The following is a 19,437-nucleotide window of genomic DNA, read 5'->3' as shown; positions in this document are numbered from 1 at the left end:
ACAATAGAGGCTATTGATGTCAAAACAAACTTCTGCAGGCCGTGGGCTGTTCCTCAAGGGAGCCAAATCTGTTCTGCTAAGTCACATGAGTTAACTTAGGAGTTCCCTAGTCTCAGACTGAAGTTCCTGAGTCATGTGACTCAACTTTTTGCTGTTCAGAAAGGCCATTCATAAACGTGTACAGTGAAATGTGAGAACTGGAGTGTAAATGTGAGTCATCATCACCGAAGTGCTGAAAGCAAATGACAATGTTGATCATGATTAGCTTATTGTCTTTTATGGTATTGATTTTGATATTGACATGGTAAAATTTATAAGAAGGAACATCTTATTATATGAGACTGATAAATGAGGCCTGCCTTTGTTCAGTCTCTCTAAGCTCTGGGGCGGTGTTTTACTTCTGCAGTTGTCTAAAATTACATTGCCGTCATGCCATTTTTATGAGTTGTTACAACTTGAGTGTTTTCGCCGCACACACACAACATGAATAGTTTGAAATCTCTAGGTGGAACCAACAGATACAGTATTGTTTGAAATGATAGCTGTACATCCTGTGATGTGTTTTATTGTTATTCAGAGGTTGTGAGTAAAGCTCTAGGAAGAGCTACAGGGATATAACTCACCACAGAAGGCCACTTATGTTTGGTTTTTCTCGTGCACTGGTTCGCTAGCAGAACAGCCAATCAGAACAATCAGATGGCCCGACTGGCCGACGCCGTTTCAACATGTCGAATCGGCTGAAAAATAGCAGACGATGACCAACGTCAGATGACGGTGCGGAACACACAGAGAGAACTTAGTTGGCCGATGCACGAAAACTGCCCGACGGCCGACCGTTGGCTTGGTGTGTTCCGGGCTTAAAGCGTGATCTTCCATCTGAGCTCTCAGTAAAAGATGCACAGGCAATTCGTGACAACGTTCCTCAGTGAACTCTATAGTGAAGCATGAAGCTACAGCAATACCCATGGTGTCATGATGTGCTCGGGTTCACAATTATCAATGTTGAACGTATGGAGATTAATCAAGAGTAACCCATTAGCATGGAGTCTAAAAAGTACACTACTGTTCAAAGTCTGGGTCGGTAAGAATGTTTTTCTGTTTTTAAAAGAAGTCCTTTGTTCACCAAGGCTGCATTTATTTTATCAAAAATATCTCGGAGAGATCTCTACGCACATAGGCTATATAAAGCCACATCACAAACAGCTTGCGCACACGCAAAGTTCTTTTTTTTGCAAATTATAGTGCTTTAATGGTCAAAAATGCACAAAATGATGTCAAAATTACGGTCTTGGTGAGTATCCTCGTAAACGCAGTCGGTTATATCTTAAATCAACATAAACAGTTGAGAAAGGCATGTGACAGTATAATAAAAACAGTACAGTGGATCCGTGCACTAGCTTTTCAAGTGACAGCAGCCGAATATGTCTGTGATTAATGTCGACAAAACAACAAAGTATAGCTTTAAATTGTAATGAATAAGGATTAATAGCCTATGTGTCTAATTTATACAGGACTAAAAGACTATCCAGTGTTCTTTTACATTTGATTACCTTACTAGGTTATGTAGTATTACCGAAAACTAGTGTTAGACCTACCCAAAAATCCTAATTCTTTTTTCCTCTTTTGTATCTTTATTCTATTGTATTTATTTGTGCTACGTTTTCAATTTAATTCAAAGATTGACCTCTTGAGGAACAAATTACCCAATGTAAAAACACATACAATGATTGAGCAAACATTTAGGTGGGATAAATGTAATATAAAAATGTCTCCAAATGAATCACCTAAAGGGGGAATTCCCCCCATTTTCCAAAACGAAATTCAGGCCCTGCATGTGATGGCAAAGCTGAATTTTCAGCATCATTACTCCAAGTCTTCGGTGTCTCATGATCCTTCAGAAATCATTCTAATATGCTGATTTGATGCTTTACATTACTCGTGCTTTACATTAGTCACAACCTCAGAAAAAACGCATTTATTTGAAATGGACATTTTTATTTTGTAACATTGTATATGTCTTTACTGTCACTTTTGGTCAATTTAATGTATTCTTGCTAAATATAATTAATTTTAGGGCTGCAACGACGCGTCGACGTCGTCGATGACGTCGACTACGAAAATACGTCGACGTGCGTGAAATGCGTCGACGCGTCGGCGGCACATTATTTACGTTCTAGAATGGAACAGAAGATCTAGAATAATGGCAGCTTCTGCTCCCGGGCATAGTGAAAATTATCATTTATCATATAAAGCCAGACCGCGACATTCAAAAGTGTGGGAGTACTTTAAACAGAAGCCGAGTAAAACTGTGCTTTGTTACGCTCTGTAACGCCGGTTTCACACTGCGCGCGCAGGCAGAGCAGAAGCTGTGCGCGTGGAGAGCGGGAGCTTTCACACTGCCAATCAGTGTTGCCAAGTCCGCTTTTTTCCGCGGAATTGGGCTACTTCTACACTGTTGCCGCGGGCTGTGTCTCATGTCCGCGGGTTGAAGCAAAAAAACACACATATTTAACACCCCGAACGCGATGTTTACCAGAGAACCTCCCCGAAACGCGATTGGGCTTGTTTTGGGCTTGTTTTGAGTAACGAATGCGTGGGTTTTGTTGTGTAAACCTGGCAACCCTTCCAGTGTTCTCTCGCGCAGCTGAACCGTGGCGCGTGTATTGCAACAGACGGTCACATTTTCCGGGGTTCTTCTCCGACCCCAGTACGTCTCGTGCTTTTATTTATTATGGGCTGCATATATCTCCTGTTAATGCGACCTGGTTCCCCTCTGTCCCAAACACATATGCATAAAACATGCTGTATATAGGTAGTTTACATGATTAAAGAAACATTAAAGTTAAGATATGCCTCTAGCTTTAATCATTTAAATGTGTCTTTGAAGTTTGGGCAAAAACTTCTGGCAGCTTTAGTCGTTGTTTATGCACATGTATCTTCAAAATAGACGACTAGTTATACTATATTAAAACTATGCTGAAAGCTCCTGTATGTGAACCTTTTGCAGATAAATACAAGTGCATTTCCGTTTACTATTGACACAAATCAATAAGTAAATCATACTCAACTACTAGCCTATAGTAAACAACTTTTCCTAATTAGGCCTACTCTGTATACATTTTATGATGAATAGTATCATTATATATTATGTTTAAAAAGCTTCTTGTGTTCATATATTTCATTATAAAATGGCATACTATGTACACTACCTTTCCTGAAATACAATTAATATTGTCATCATTCATTGATTTCATGTTAAAATAATATACAAATTCACTACCCTCTTTGAAATACAATAATCAGTAAAAAAGAATCATAAGATTAATCTGGAAAAATAATCGTTAGATTAGTCGACTAATCGAAAAAATAATCGTTAGATTAGTCGACAGAAAAAATAATCGTTAGTTGCAGCTCTAATTAATTTCTCTCAAAAAAAAAAAAAAAAAAAATTCCTCTCAAAAAATTGGTTCTGCAATAACTAATGTCTTGCAGTAAAAAGCAGCATCATTCCTGTGCTAACGGTCCTTTGAGATCAATATCCTTTAATAATCTGAAGGAGTCTAATGGCAAAACACCGTCCTCAACCATGTCATTTGATATCAACATGAGGAAATACATACACAATGAGTCTATCACAGTGCAGTTGTTTTGGGTGTGACGGATTGACATGTTCAAATCCTTTTCTACAAGGTCTCTGCTCTGTATTTCGATAAATGAATCAATGCATATATTTTGAGCCTCTGAGGTTTGAATAGGTGGTAGGCGTGAAATTAAATTTCTCATGTTCCCCTGCAGGCCCAGCAGATGTTGTACGCGTGTATGGAGAAGGTGGATGTTTCCAACACAGAGGGCTACGATCTCTTTCTCACCCAGCTTAAAGAAGGCCTGGAGAATACCTCACATGAGACGGCGGCCAATCACAAAGTGGCAAAGGTGAGTCCAACAGGAAGGAGGATGCATCATTCATAAGTCATCTAAGTGTTCTAATCATTATAATGGATTTTGTTACCACGTAGAAATATAAATAGCCTAATGAATTATCATCCTAGTCTACTGTAGATTGAACAGTCACTATTTTGATCTTTCTGTAAGAATCAGAGTCAAGCCCATTTCTGCCTTTTTTAATTGTGAAGTAATTTATATATCGTAATTGCCTCTATTTCTTTTCATTTGCATATCAGAATTATGACTGGCTAGCAATTACGACAATAAAAATATAGCAACTATTTCTCAATTTACTTTATATAATCTTACAATTGTCTTTGTCTCCTATATATGACTTCAGTTGCAAATTTATATCTCCGAATTGACTTACATCATATTTCATAATATCCCCCTCATTGATTCTCACAATACAAATTTCTGTTTTACAATTTTGCTTAATTTTTCACAATTGTGACTTTAATCCCTATTTAAAACTGTACTGCACAATTATTTTTTTAAAAGCAGAAAAACAGGCTCTCATATATTTAATTCATAGCCAGATCTGATTTGTCAGCGATTGTGATTTGTGGGATACATTCTTAAAGTGTTCTAGAATCACAGTGCTAGTTCTCCCTCTCTCTCTCTCTTTCTCTCCCTAACACACGTTGTGGTATTGCCCATCTATTCATTAATGTGCAGTGCTGGGATTTGGCTTCATGTTTCAGAGGTGCAGAGTTTCTTGCTAGCTACTTTTTCTTGAATTGATGTACCCCATAAAGTCGAATTAAAATCTCCCAGCACAATCAGTATGTTTTGTGATCAGTCACAATCTGACTGTGTGTGTGTTACTTAGCAAGAATAGTCGAGTCATGTAGCATTACGGTGTATGGATTATTTATGAGACACATCCTCACAGTGGCTGATCTGTGCAGACACACACAGACTGTATTGAACAGCGGTGCTGCAGAGCTTGGTGGTGTATCAGTAGCCCTGCAGTAACAGGAGGATGATCAAAGACTCACACTTGTACACCTGTGCCACTGAAGTCTGTCAGAGCTGAGGTCCATCACAGTACCAATAAAAGATATAGCCTACAACAAATTGAAAAAGGATGACAAAATTACAAATAAACAACAAAATAAAGGATAACAAGTAAACTAGAATACAATTAATCAAAAATCAATTCAATAAAAATAGTTGAATTAAATTGTTTATAAAATAAAATAATTACAAATAAAAATGTGCCAGTAATAATAAAATACAAATAAACAATGTACAACAAATAAAAACAATTACAAATGAATGAGTAACATCAGAATAAATTACTAAAATACTGTTAAATAACAAACTTAAATAAAAATTGTAATACTGAAAAATAACTTGCCAGTGATAATAAAATAACAGTACCAATAAAGAATAATAATAAAAATATACATCAAAATAAAGGTAGCTAAAATGCAATAAATTTAAAATAAAAATCTTTATAAAACAATCTGATTAAATAAAGACAGCTAAAAAATGCAATCCATCTTTTTTTATTTTTCTCCTTTCTGTTCTTTGTGTCTTTCTTTCTTTCTTGCCTTATTTTTCCTCTCTTCTTTATCTCCCCTTTCTCTTTATCTCTCTCTTTGACTCTGGCGCTGATCTTGAGCTCTCATTACTGCAGTCTCGATCCGATGCAAAACATGTACAGAGAGCAGCGATTTCTTTAATCTTTTGTGGGTAGTATGTACAGATGGTACGTACAGATCTGTGTAATGAGAAAACAAAGGAATCGGTTATCGTGCTAGGCGTCTGCGGCTCCTTTATTTACATTGTGTTTATAAGTACCCATCATAAATGCTGATCTGTGCATCTGCGCATGAGTCATTTTCATCTAGATAAAGAGGGATGAAACTGATCCTTGATCAGCACTCTTTAAATAAATGGACCTCTGAAGTTAATAATGGCGGCATGTTTCTCCTCCAAACCATCAGCATATTACTGCAGTCCTGCTCATTTTGTCGGTGGACCATGGCATCAGCCTCATGTGGTAAAGTGCAACATTCCCTCGTGTAGTCATCCAAGCACCCTTTTTTTCCACGTAATTTGGCCGACATCCAGATCGCACTGCTGTAACAATGAGCATCAGCTCCGGTGATGGATTTCTCACTCAGCTCTCCATTGACCCCTGTCAGACCGCTACACTGGGTTCTGGAACTTTCCTGGCTCTTGGAAAGTTATTTCACATTTAGTTTGAACATTGGAGGTTTTTGAGGTTTAAATGAGAGGGAAAGATCAAATAAGCCAGAATGTTTGTGAACACGCTTGTTTAGACTTGTTCTGACATTTCAGTTTAGAAATATTTAGATGCTTTGGCCTGAAATTAGGCAGCCGAGCTAGGAAAATCTTTGCAGGTGTTGGAGACGTACACCTAGTATTTCCATTTTCCATCTTGCATGCCTGTTTGCCGTGAATGCTGTTGAAACTGAATGTCTCTCCTCTGTCTTTCTCTCTCTCTCTCTCCAGTGGGCGACCGTGACCTTCCATCTCCCTCACCATGTGCTGAAAGTGGTAACAAGTGCCATCGTGAACGAGCTGAAAAAGCTGAATCAGAATGTGGCAGCCCTATCGGTCGCCTCTTCGGTCATGGACAGACTCTCCTACCTCTTACCAAGCGGAAGGCCAGAGCTAGGTGTTGGTCCCGGACGCTCTGTAGACAGGTAACTGTGTGTTTGTGATAGCATAACAGCATTCTGAATTGTAAATGTTACCTTGCAGCTTGAATTGTGTGCTATTACGTTTCTAAACAATCAGACTTTGCGTTTTCCCTTGACGGATGATGGGACTCGTGTTGATGAATGGACCAAAGCCACATCTATAAAACTGTACATCATTAAGCTTTGGTGTCTTCCAAATCAACCTCTAAAAAACACACAGAACACCTTAAGGAACACACATTGGAAACTAGGGCTGTCAATCTTCCTCCATTATCCCATTGGAATTTCATTCATTCGTTTTTTTAATATTCTAATTATATTTGAATATTAAATGCTCAAATTTGACAATACAATTTTCAATTCGAAATTTGCTCAATATCGAAAATACAAACTTATCCAAACAAATTAGCATTAAAGAAATGTGGAACAAAAGTAAACCAAAGTGCTCTGCTTAAGTGCGTAACAGTGACACTAACATTAGGCTATAGGCCAGGCTATAATAATCAACATGTGCAAGATTTGGTCCTAAAGGTTGTTGGCCAAAGACACAAGGCGATCTACGTTTTCTGGATCTAGTGCAGAGCGTTTTTTATTTACTATAATCCCCGCTGTGGAGAAAACCATTTCTGCTCTAACCAAGGTACCTGGGATGCTCAAGTAGCGTCGTGCCAGTTGGGCAATGTGAGAGTACTTATGGGGCGTTCACACCGGAGAAATGCCTATTCGCGTCTCTGCATTGACTTAAACATGTAAATCACTGCAAATCGCGTCATTCGCGTCCGGTGTGAACGCACCATTAGACCCTGATGTCTTCCACCACGACAGTAGATCGCCGTCGGTGGGTAGCGGGGTCTCACTCTCGTAGATCAGCATTTCTTGTTGCAACATATTGCCAATGTCCAAGGTAGGCTTACCACCCCATGCGTCTGCGCCTCGGAGATGAACATTCCCAAAAAGATCGCCCAACACTGAGTGCGGTTTTCTCCTGGCACTGTGTCCCCTTCGCCATGGCTGTTCCCTCCTCATCTTCCTCATAGCTTTCCTCCGCAATCGCTATCAGCTCCGCTTTTACTTTCTCACATACCTCCTGCTGCTGGTTTCGTTCCAAACGAATTAGCCGATGGAAACGCGGGTCGAGGTAGCTAGCGGTATTAAGCAGCATGAATGCGTCTTTGTTGTGACTGTATCACTTCTTGAGATCCGTTGAGATCTTTGCTAAAGAAAGTCAACAAATGTAATTTTTTATTGTTTTTTAAACCTATTCGAATAGTAGTTTTAACATTCGATTAGTATTAATTTTTTTTATATTCGAATTGTATTCGACTACCGAAATTCGTTCCAACAGCCCTATTGGAAACCACCCAGAACACCACATAATCATGGTTGCAGGTTTAGCCTGAGCAGGCACCGTCATGTTATCTACATAAAGACTTATTTGAGTTCTCTGTGCTCTTCACCAAAGACTCTTGTTTCACTTAAAAGTGTGTGTGTTTGTGTGAAATGTACAGGTCTCTGATGTACAGTGAAGCAAACAGGAGAGAGACGTTCACATCCTGGCCTCACACTGGCTATAGGTGGGCTCAGCCTGATCCCATGGCCCAGGCGGGCTTTTATCACCAGGTTTGTGTCATGGCAATTATTCTTTTCAAACTGTCTGTCACCTTTAAATTTTGCCCTAACTTTGTCTCCTCAGGTCCTCTTTACTTTGCATTTTGTGTGGTATGTTTTATTTTTGGTTTCTTTTTTCGCTGTTTGAATGATTTCTCTTAATGGCCACTGACTGATTGTGAAAGCCCGATTGCATCACTATTTGGAAGTGAAATCATTTTGAGCCCAGACTAGGTCAAAAAGAATGAAAGGAAAAAAATTCTAATTGCTCAGACCATAAAAAAAAAATTCAGGACACCACTGTCGATTGATGTTTGAAATGGCAATTATGAGATCAAAGATCATTTCATGAATGTTTCGCTTTAAGTTTTATTTTGATATCTGGGAATTCCCGATGATGCTATGGTACCTGATGTATTGTCTCTACTCGAGTCACCATGCATGCCAAGAAGGGTTGAGCTGCACTGGTAACCAAGGAGACCTCACTACTCCTCTCACCCATGTTCCCTGTTGTCATGCCAACCGAACAGAGCGAGGAGAGAACAGTGGCTCTGTGTTGTGGATGAAAGGGTGATGCCACAGCAAAGGGACATTCTTTGAGTTTAAGAAATAAAGAACGAAACGGAAAAACGTGATGAAATATGAACTGAAGTTACCTTTTAAGTATTGTCCTGAAAAGAAAGAAGTTGGACAGGAAAAGTGGAAGTAAAAAAAAAATTGAAGCACTCATTTGGGTCATGTGACATTCTTTGACTATAGATTCCTAGTATTGCATTTATAGTGTGCTATAATGTATCGTCTATTCACTGCACAAAATCGGTTTATTTACCTGTTGTCTATAAATTAACTTTTGACTAATCTATTTTTAGATGTTTAGTGAGGTCTCTGAATTTCTCTTTGCACTGTATATGCCGCTAACAGCTGTTTTTTCCTTCTAGCCTGCATCTACAGGTGATGACCGCGCCATGTGCTTCACCTGCAGCGTGTGTTTGGTGTGCTGGGAACCTACAGATGAGCCCTGGTGAGAAGCATCCCACTAAAAAACAGGCCGAAATGTCACACTCACTCAGCAGAAGTTGCACTGCAATAAAAAGCTTTAGATAAATGTACTATAATGAAGGCCAAGAGCTGCAATCCCTCCAATTGCTATTAACCATCCCATAACTACATTTAATGCCTCTTTAGGTCCGAGCATGAGCGCCATTCTCCGAACTGTCCGTTTGTAAAAGGAGAACACACCCAAAACGTTCCACTATCCGTCACCTTGGCGACCAGCCCTGCCCAATGTCCCAGTGCAGATGGTTCAGATAAAATCGTGTGTTATGGATTTGGTAGCTGCCCTTATTTCCTTGCTACAGCAACCAAAAGGGGGAAAATTTGCATCTGGGATGTTTCAAAGCTTATGAAGGTATGTTCACCATCTCTAAACTGTGTGAAAGATGCAGGACGTCTATATCTAAGTGCAATACAATGTTTTTCCTCACCTGTGCAGGTGCATTTAAAGTTCGAGGTGAACCCATATGACCCAGCCATCCTGAGGCAACTGATCCTGTCTGGGAGCGAGCAGCAGAGTCTCACGGGCACAGAATCACGCAGACCCACACTCTCCTGGCTAGAGGAGGCCACTTGCTGCTCTGACTTACCCAAACTAGAGGGGGACAGGTTCAAAACCCACAATTACACACTTTTTGCTAATTATTTTCACATCATTCCCTATTATTGTGTTTATTGAACATTTCCTGTGTTTTTGTATCTAGCGATGACCAGATAGAGGACTCGGACAGTGAAGAGCATTCCAGATCAGAGTCAGTCACAGGTATAAACATCAATTTTCATGTATAAACAACTTGGTTTTTATATCTGCGCCCAGTTTTGTCAATAAACACCCCACTTATTGTTCTTTCTTCTCATGTTTGTGTAGGCCCACTGGGTCAAAAGGAGACGATGGAGGTGAGTTTGGGAGTCACAGCTCTCAGTGTCCTACAGCAGCCTGAGAAGTTGCAGTGGGAGGTGGTGGCCAGTGTGCTGGAGGACACCGTTAAAGACCTGGAGGAGCTGGGGGCCAACCCACAGCACTCACTGGGCCCCCCTAAACCTGACAAGGCTAAGGATAGGCCGACTGAGCACCACAACATTCCCTTCCCCTGCCTACTGGCCGGCGGACTGCTAAGCTACCGGTCAGCGGCTAGTTCTCCATTAGGTCCCCCTCCGTCTCGCCGCTCCATGGATAGCCCAGTAAGGACTGCTGCCCCTGAGGTGCTTGCACCAGACCAGGGTCACATGGAAATCGAGTCCTGTAATACCCCCACAGACCTGGGCTCCCCGAAGCTTCCACCAGCCGCCCCTGTACATAGGACTATGCCTGTGCTACTCCTGTACAGCATCAAGGAAGCAGACGAGAAGTCTTCAGGGAAGGTGTTCACCCAAATGAACAACTTGATGAGCAAAGGGCTTCACGAGGAGGGCTTCACCGTTCCGCAGATTATCGAGATGGAGTTTGACTCACATGAGCAGCTGCTGCTGCAGGACCCTCCCATCACATACATCCAGCAGTTTGCAGATGCGGCGGCTGGGCTTGGACCTCTGGATGGGGAAAAGTGGAGCTCATTGGCTCCACGGCCGGGCTCTCTGGTGCAGTGCTTGCGGTTACCGAAAGCATTAGAGGAAGAGAACCTGTATGTGGACTCCATCGCGCCCTGCAGCGATGGCTTACACTTGTTAGTCGGTCTTCAACCATGCTCTGTAGAGTCCCTTAGCGCTATCAATCAGGTGGAGGTGTTAAACACCCTCAACCGTCTGCACTCGGCCCTGTGTGGCCATCGCAAAGGACAGACACTGGCCAATGGCCATGACGCCCACTCGGGTATCTCTCCTCCACAGACCCCTCTCATCCTGCCCCCTCACGACCAGCAGCAGCCCCATACTTCCAGGCCTCTGGGGGGCAGTGGTGGGGGTGGATACCTAGCGCTCTACAAGTTAAATTACTCCACCCGCATTGTGACCCTGGAGGAGGAGCCTGTGAAGGTGCAGCAGATTCGTGACCCACGGGATGCTGTCACGTCTCTCCTCCTCTTGCCACCAGATGTACTAGATGGCAGAGAGGATGACGGAGAGGAAACATCCGAGGAGTCGACACCCTCTGGACTCAAAAATGGCATGGGGACAGTGGTTTCTGCAGTGACAGCTGGCCCAAGTGTGGGATCAGCTGGGAAGGAGAAGAGAGGAGAGGTGGCCGGACTCGGACACCTGGTGGTGACTACACAGGCAGGTTACATCATGATTCTGGACTTGTCCACCCTAGAGGTGCTGGCAAAAGTGGAGCCACCCAAGAAAGAGGGGACAGAGGAGGTGGACCCCTTCGTCTCTGTTACCTACTGCTCAGGCACCGACCGGCTGTGTGCCTGCACAAAAGGTGAGCAAGTGCACAGTTATTGACCTATTCATTTGTGATTCAACCCAGACGGTTTTGTTTACCACCGTTACAACAGGGTTCTTAATGTGTTGTTCACTAAAAGGGAACATGAGGTGTGGAGGTTCACTGTTTCTTTAATTTTAGCTCTCTGTCCAAACATGCCTCATTGTCATGGTAACCAATAAGGTTCTCAATAACCATAGTGGTCACACCGACTCACTCTCAAACATGGCCACTGTTTCGCTGGCATCCCTGAGATATGACCTTGGGGAGTCAAGGATTGAGTGCAGTGTGTTTTTTCAGTGTGGTGAAAATCAAGTTTTTAATGTTGTTTATATGTCTATGTGGTGTTTTTAATATGCTTTAAGACAAACCATGTGCAAATTCATCTGTCAAAACCCTTGCTGAGTATTTTCTCCTTAAAATTGCAGTTACGGACGTATCGCCTGCGATAATTAATGCGATATGGCTCAGCTTGTCAGTGAACTACGGCTCTGTGTAGTAAATGCCGCTCTATCTGAAAGCAGGTGATGGCGATTTACTACTAATCAAGGAACCGGCTTTACTGACGAGATGCGCCTAACAATGTCATGCGATATATCGCCCAGCCCTAGTGTTAACATAACCTATATGGTTTATAGGTTAACAAGGAACTTTTGGTGTTAACAAAAAACAAAACAAAAAAATAACCATCTGAATAAATCAAATTTGGCTAAAAACAACCTGAGACATGAAAATGGGCCTGAGCTTTTTTTTTTTTTTTAAGATTAGGATGTCAACATTCTCAGGGAGAGAGTAGACCTCTCACACTTGTCAGCATTGCGATTCTCTTTGTAGGCCTATACACTATTTTATAGATATCATGTTTAAACGCACTATACTTAAACAACGTTTTATTGAATTCATTACTTTATATTTATATGGCCTAGTACCTACTTTAGATTTATATATTACGTTGCTCATGCAAATTGCAAAACAGAAAAATAGACTATGTTAAAATAACAAACATTTTTAATTAAAACTTACGCTTTTCTTTCGTTTTTAAATCTTTTTACAAGAAATCCTGCAGGTCATAAAGAACTTTGTTTTTCCACCTCCAAGAAAGGACAGGTGCTCTATTATTTCTCCTTGTTTACTTAAAGGCCGTTTTCCTTGCTTTACTCAAGGCAAAAAGCCATGTGTTGACTTTGAAATGATATGCATCTGTGGTGGAATTACTAGATTTTCGCATCGATACACGTTTGTTTTAATGCTGATGCGCTGTCACTTTAATTCAGGGCGCCGCCAGCACATCAAACAATAGAGTCTGTGCGGAAACGATCGCAGCACAGCTGTATGGCCACGCGCTCCTGGAACACACTGACGAACCGAAGCCGCGTGCAGTGAAAGCTGTATCCGTTAACATGGGTACGGAAAAAATACGCACCGCATACGCACTGCAAACGGAGTATGTGTGAAACGGACGTCAGCAGGTGCCATGCTCGATGTATGCACCACTTACATACGGCTTTCTCATGCCACAGTGCCTATACTGTTAGAGTTTTGTCCACCACCCTTCTTCCGTCATCATTATATTTTACGGGATAGCCAAAATGCTCCCATACACGCGATTTGAATGATGCGGGAGGCTTTTCAAATTCTTCTACTTCTCCGCTAGCCACTGATTAATGCCCTGTTCACGTGAACACGTGTTTCTCTGAAACTCAGCATCAAGTTTAAAGGAACGAGATAACTTAAAAAGCAATATCGGCAGAAAAAAAGTATTTTAGTCTACGATCGCTAAACAATTCAGATTAATACATAAGTTTAAAAAAAATGCGCAATAAATCCGCGGGTCACGTGCGTGCCGAACCGTGGGTCGTGATCCGTACGGATCACGGATCAAATGCGATCCGTTACACCCCTAGTCTCATTGATAAGATTCAAACTTTTTTTTCCTTAGTCAAACTGATCAAATTATAGCCTGTAATGCTACTGTCATGATTGTCACTAGAACATGCCTCACTCATACTGCTATCACCGCTTGCCAGAGGCTGAGAATGTGCAGCACGTATTCCTCTGTCAATATGAAACGCGACTTGGCCATTCTAATTAATGATCGGAAGAACGCGTATCGACCACCGTTACTGTAAAATATGCACGTATGTCCATTTAAACTCAATTTTGGTCAAATGTGGATTATATCATTACACTGGCAAGAATATGGTTACATGTAAAGATGCCGTACCAAGTATGACAACGCTGTTTTTTTCACTTCCTGAAAAGTAACCGTTTTGGACATACGTGAGTTTCATCGGGCAGCGACGATATAGAAGTCAGAATTATTGTGCTCATATTGCGCATGTGCACAGCGTATGAAGAGGGACAATCTGATTTTCTTCTCTGAAGAAGATGAAGATTTCGAGGACTTCCTCCTCACACCCGGCACAATTCCTCGCTGCTGCAGGATCCATGGAAGAGGCGGGTGGGGCACCATCCTCTCCGCTTCTCAGTGTTGATCTGCAAGATGTGTGCAAACACATTGCAGAGAAACTAAATATTCCGTGGCAGTCTGTGGTAGCAGAGACTGCAAAGTCTCGCTATGAAGGTAAGAGGCTGCCGAGAGCAAAACGGGCAGCACGACAGCTCTTTTCCTGTATTTCCAGAGCTCCTGGAGGTTGCGGTGACCTGGAAGGACAAACCGTTTACCAGCAAGATGCCCATGCAGGGAGGATCTGCTCTTGATGTGGAGGGGATGGAGAAGGAAGGCCTTCTCCGAATGCCCCACATGGAGCCATTAGTTGCCACTCAAAGCAAGTGCAAAAGCGGACGATTCCAGTCGAGCATGCTGTAAAGCAGTCGCTCTCTCTGTCAGGGCTCTGAGCACGATCTCTATGCTGACCGCATACCAAGTGGAGCTACAGGACGAAGCATCGACCATGGCAGGTCAGACACAGTGGGAAGAGATCTGTGTCATTACGGATCTCTCTCTCCATCTTCAGAGATTCGCGGTTCAAGCCGTGGGCAAGGCCATGGCCACAACGGTCATTCAAGAGAGAGGACGTTGGCTTAACTTGCTAATCTCTCTGATATGGAAAAAGCCATCCTGGACGCACCGGTGGTCGCAGAGGGCATTTTTGGCTCTGTCCTGACACCGATACATAAGAGATGCGAGGAAAAAAAAGAAAGAGGGATAATGAGGCTTTGCAACTCTGTGCCTAGAAAGACGCAGACTGCACCCTAAGCAAACCTTTGCACAAGTTACAGCCCGCCCATCCCCCAGCTTTCGCTTTCCTAGACGGCAGAGACCGAATGTGAATGCAGTCTGAGCAGAGTGCCGGAACAGAGAACTGCCTGGTCGAGAAAGAACTGTCCGCCTGCAGCAGCTCAGACTGTCCAGCTCCTCATCCTCAGGGAGCAAGGAGGAAGAAGGCCGTTTGATGGGGTCTTCCCCTGGCAAGGGAGCTCACGGCCCCCCTGTTCGCTAGCTCCCGACCCTCAGATGTTCAGCATTCAAGGGACGAGTTTCGAATTTCCCAGATGTTCTGTGTGGAAAACAGAGCCTGGTTGGGCCAGGGGAATCAGAGCAGTGAAAAGGACAAGAGGGAGTGCAGTGGTGCACACCCACCCACTAGTCACAAGTAGGGCTGGGCAATAAAACGATAACGATATGTATCGCGATAGACCAAATCAATATCAATAAAAAATGCGTTCGATAAAACGTTCAATAATTTTTTTTCTTCGTCGGAAGAAACCAGAGGTTGCGAAGCAAGTTTGGTTGCATGAACAAAGGCACTCACTCTGGGGTAACCAAGCAACGTAGGGAGTGACAGGCTAACAGCCAATCAGGTAACTCTATCTGGTTTGGTTGCGCCATATCGTTGTCTCGTGTTGGATTCATTCTTCAGTAAACAGAACCGGCGTGGAGTGATAAGTGGAAAATGAGTGCCGCAGCGAGCGAGGAAATTGTTGATAAAACAGGAAAACAAGTCAACTCGCCAGTATGGCAGTTTTTTGGATTTTATAAGTCTGACTAGGGCTGTACGATTAATCGAAAAATAACCGAAACCGACATTCAGAACCTCTAACCGACGTATTTTTCCCATGTCGGTTATTTCGGTTTTCACGTGACTCCGCCCCGTCAGTCACATCAAGTGCAGTTTGAAGGCACACAGAGAGATGCAGGAGCAGTTATCTGGGTTTATAGATGCCCAGAATCACTATAGTAACTGCATGTATTACACAGTTTATACAGGTCAGTTAATTGCTGTTCTTATAGCCTACGCGCTGACACACACGCGCGCGCGCCCTGAAGGCAGACCTCTTTCACCTGCGTTCTCGCCAAGCTTTGTCATTTGTATGTGGTTTAAGCCCTGTCAGTTTGAACATTAAAGCGAGTTTCGACCATCAGATGTGTATTATGTTGAGCTAATGCCTGATTTATTGTGACAAACGAACACTCAGACAGAAGCTCGCACATCACGGGAAGATCGCGCGCAGAGGAGCACAGAAACGCAGGATCAAAGCTGTCCTGTGACTAAAGTAAAATCACTAAAGTAGCTTAGAAACTCAAACGTTATTTTAATACCTTTGAAGTAAGTATAAACCACAGCTTCATAATGAATAGAGACAGTAAGAGTAATTCACATACACAATCACTCTCTCATTAATGCATTCAAATAAATGTAATGTAGGCCTACAGTGTTAATTTATCTGTATCTGATGTACAGCAAACAGAAATCTGCTCCATAGACAATAACTGCTGAAAGTGAACCGTTTCCTTCAAGTATTTTAAAATCACAAAGAAATGCACTTTTTCATTAGAAAAAAAAAAATCCACCTTTTAATAGTAGAAAATATTTACAGTACAAACCTTATCAGGAACTTACTCAAAAAACTTGTGAGGGCAAAAAAAAAGAGCAAAATAATCGTTCATTAATCGTAATCGAGGCCAAATGTTCAATTAATCGAGGTTTTTATTTTTGGTCAAATCGTTACAGCCCTAAGTCTGACCGTCGTCCTCATCCAGACTGGTCAGCGCGAGCCTCCACTGACAGCGCGCCTTGTTCGTTTGTGCTATTCTTGCTAATATTGACTTCGGCTAAATCCGAAATCGCCCCTGAACCCTCAATCACTATTCCCTACTTTAGTCCACTGATACAGTTCACTAATACAAGGAGTGAATGAAAACGAGTGAGCGAATTCGGACAGGCGCTGTGTGTACATCGGCTTCACACTCGTTATTGCGGTGCAAAGTGGGATAGAATGAGTGCACTCAATAACGTCCACTATGGTTTCGGACACCACTACAAATGGCTGTCCCCTCAAATAGTGCCCTATTTAAGGGTATAGGGGGCGATTTCAGCTTCAGCCTTTGAAACTACATGGAGAGGTAATGTTACTCTGCATCAGTGCCTTATGACAAAGCATCTAAACGGTAACAGTTACAAAGAAATAACGGAGCCACTGCACCTTAATGTTAAGAGATGATTTAAGTGTTCATTGTGATTTTAGACTTATGTTTATATTTTAACAATTTGAGTGTTTTCCATGGTTGTGTTGACATTCCTGCCTTTATAACTGAGGGGATTATAATCAGAGGAAGGTTAAGTTTAAAATAAAAATGATTAAATGTAAAATATTTTTCTCCTTGTCCTTATTTTAAATGGGTCATAAAACATATAAATAATTATCGATATCGACCGATATGAAACGCTTATATCGTGATACAGTTTTCAGCATATCGCCCAGCCCTAGTCACAAGCACTTTCCATGTACTGTACTCCCAAAACATGTTGCAAAACATAATGTAACAGTTATCGCTCCCTTAGAGGTGATGAGCCACTTAAACTCTGTCCAAGTGCTAAGTGCCCATGCATGCGCAGTATAGACCTCAAACTCATTCACGTTGGTTTACGTCGATCGTCCTGAAAATTCCTGAGGTTTGCCTTCCTTGGCATGGCATACGAATATCTGGTTCGGCTTGTCTCGCAACCCAAGAGTATTTGTAAAATGTATAGAAGCGGCCCTGACTCCGCTCAGGGAAAAAGGAAATGGATGATTGGCTGGTGACAGCTCAGTCAGAGCAAGAAGCGAGAGAACGAACAGTTATGCTTCTGGAACATACAGAAACTGGGCTTAAAATTAAACCCCCAAAAGAATGTTTTAATTCTCACACAGTCTATAACATATCTGGGGCTGTCGCTGGACTCTGTGACATTCAGAGCACAACTGTCAAAAGACAGGGTGGGAAAATTCACTCAATGCCTGGCCGAATTGTGGAAAGGAAAAAGTCTCTCTTTCCGCACATGGCTCAGGCTGTTGGGATTGATGGCCTCAGCCCTGATAGTTATTCCCTTAGGCGGACTGTTCATGAGAGGGTTTCAATGCTAGGTAGCTTCTCAGAGGCTGGACCCATTACGGTACTCCTGAAGGAGAGCGAGAGTGACAACAGAGGTAGTCTTAGCACTGCGCCAGTGGAGACTCTCGACCTTTCTCACTTAAGGGGTGCCCATGGGCGTGGTTCGAGGCAGAAAAGTCATAACAATGGACGCGCCATCACGAGGGCAGGATAGTGAATGCAAGATGGGGTCATCACCTGACTAATCTTTACATAAACTATCTGGAAATGCTAGCCGTGTTTCTGACGTTAAAGCATTTTCTCCCTTTTCTTAAGGGGCATCATGCCCTCGTGAGAACCGACAACACTACAGTTGTGGCCTTACATAAACAGACAGGGAGGTCTCAGATCACTTCTTTTGCACCATATTAGCATGCAAACTGATTTTATGGAGTAATGCCAATCTTTTATCCCTGAGAGCGACACACATACAGGGTGTTCTAAATCTGCTGTCCCGGGCCAATCCTTAAATTAAACGGAAGTGGTTGAACAGATTTGAAGCATATATGGCAGAGCGACAGTGGATCTGTTCGAGTCTCACGACAATGCTCTGTGTTCTTTGTTTTTCTCCCTGAAAGACCAGAGCCCGCCCCTGGGGATAGATGCGTTGGCGTACGAATGGCCTCGCACTCTCCTTTACACGTTCCCACCGATAGCGTTAATATACCCAACACTCTACAGAGTGAGGGAGAAGGGACTGAAACTGATAGTAATAGCTCCGAAGTGGCCAGGGAAATATTGGCTGGCGGAGATCATGCATATGCTATACCGAGATCTACTGTCACAAGGGGAGACCTTTCACCCTCATCTAGAACGCCAGTGTGTGGTTCAATTTGAACACAACCAGTCTTTCAGTGTTATCAGGACCATACAAAATGCTAGAGCTTCATCAACCAGGCCACTTTATGAGTGCAAATGGGGCGTGTTTGTTCGCTGATGTGTGGATAAACACGAAATTCCCTTACAACGTTGAGTGGCAGTATTTTTGCAGGATTTGATAGACCAAGGAAAAGCATTTTCAACCATAAAAGTGTTTCTGGCTGCTATATCTGCTTGTCACATAGGTTTTGATAACAAAACTGTTGGGAAGCATCTTTATTATGCAGGTTCATGAAGGGTACACGCCGTTCTTTGCCGGTTTCAAAACCGCTTTCTCCTTCATGGGATTTGGGATTGGTACTTCATGCTCTTTCAATGTCCCCATTTGAGCCTCTGGACAAGATTCATTTCAAAATGTTGTTTAAGACAGCACTGCTGTTAACTTTGGCTTCAGCAAAGTGTGTAAGCAAGATCCAAGCACTTTCGGTGCATTCAGCGTGTATGCAGTTCATGCCTGGGGATGCAGGGGTAGTTCTGAAACCTAACCCTGCATTCATCCCCAAAATAATTAATTCTATAATCATCCCTCTTGAGTT

General features: G+C 42.5%; 1 protein-coding gene across 11 annotated transcripts in view; it reads left to right on the top strand.

The window, feature by feature from the left end:
* birc6 (baculoviral IAP repeat containing 6) overlaps positions 1-19,437 on the top strand; it is a 143,420-nt gene that overhangs the window by 20,633 nt on the left and 103,350 nt on the right. For all 11 annotated transcript variants that reach the window (XM_079833066.1, XM_079833063.1, XM_079833067.1 and 8 more), the window contains exons 3-10: positions 3,796-3,933; positions 6,433-6,626; positions 8,132-8,243; positions 9,170-9,252; positions 9,417-9,639; positions 9,724-9,893; positions 9,989-10,047; positions 10,153-11,643. In XM_079833066.1, the coding sequence (XP_079689192.1) occupies positions 3,796-3,933; positions 6,433-6,626; positions 8,132-8,243; positions 9,170-9,252; positions 9,417-9,639; positions 9,724-9,893; positions 9,989-10,047; positions 10,153-11,643 (2,470 nt within the window). The remainder of the gene's footprint in view (positions 1-3,795; positions 3,934-6,432; positions 6,627-8,131; positions 8,244-9,169; positions 9,253-9,416; positions 9,640-9,723; positions 9,894-9,988; positions 10,048-10,152; positions 11,644-19,437) is intronic.

The sequence above is a fragment of the Gobio gobio genome (assembly GCF_949357685.1).
Source record: "Gobio gobio genome assembly, chromosome: 13".
NCBI lineage: Eukaryota > Metazoa > Chordata > Actinopteri > Cypriniformes > Gobionidae > Gobio > Gobio gobio.
Note: the sequence above shows the minus strand (reverse complement) of the source record. Positions and strands in the feature narration are given on the sequence as shown.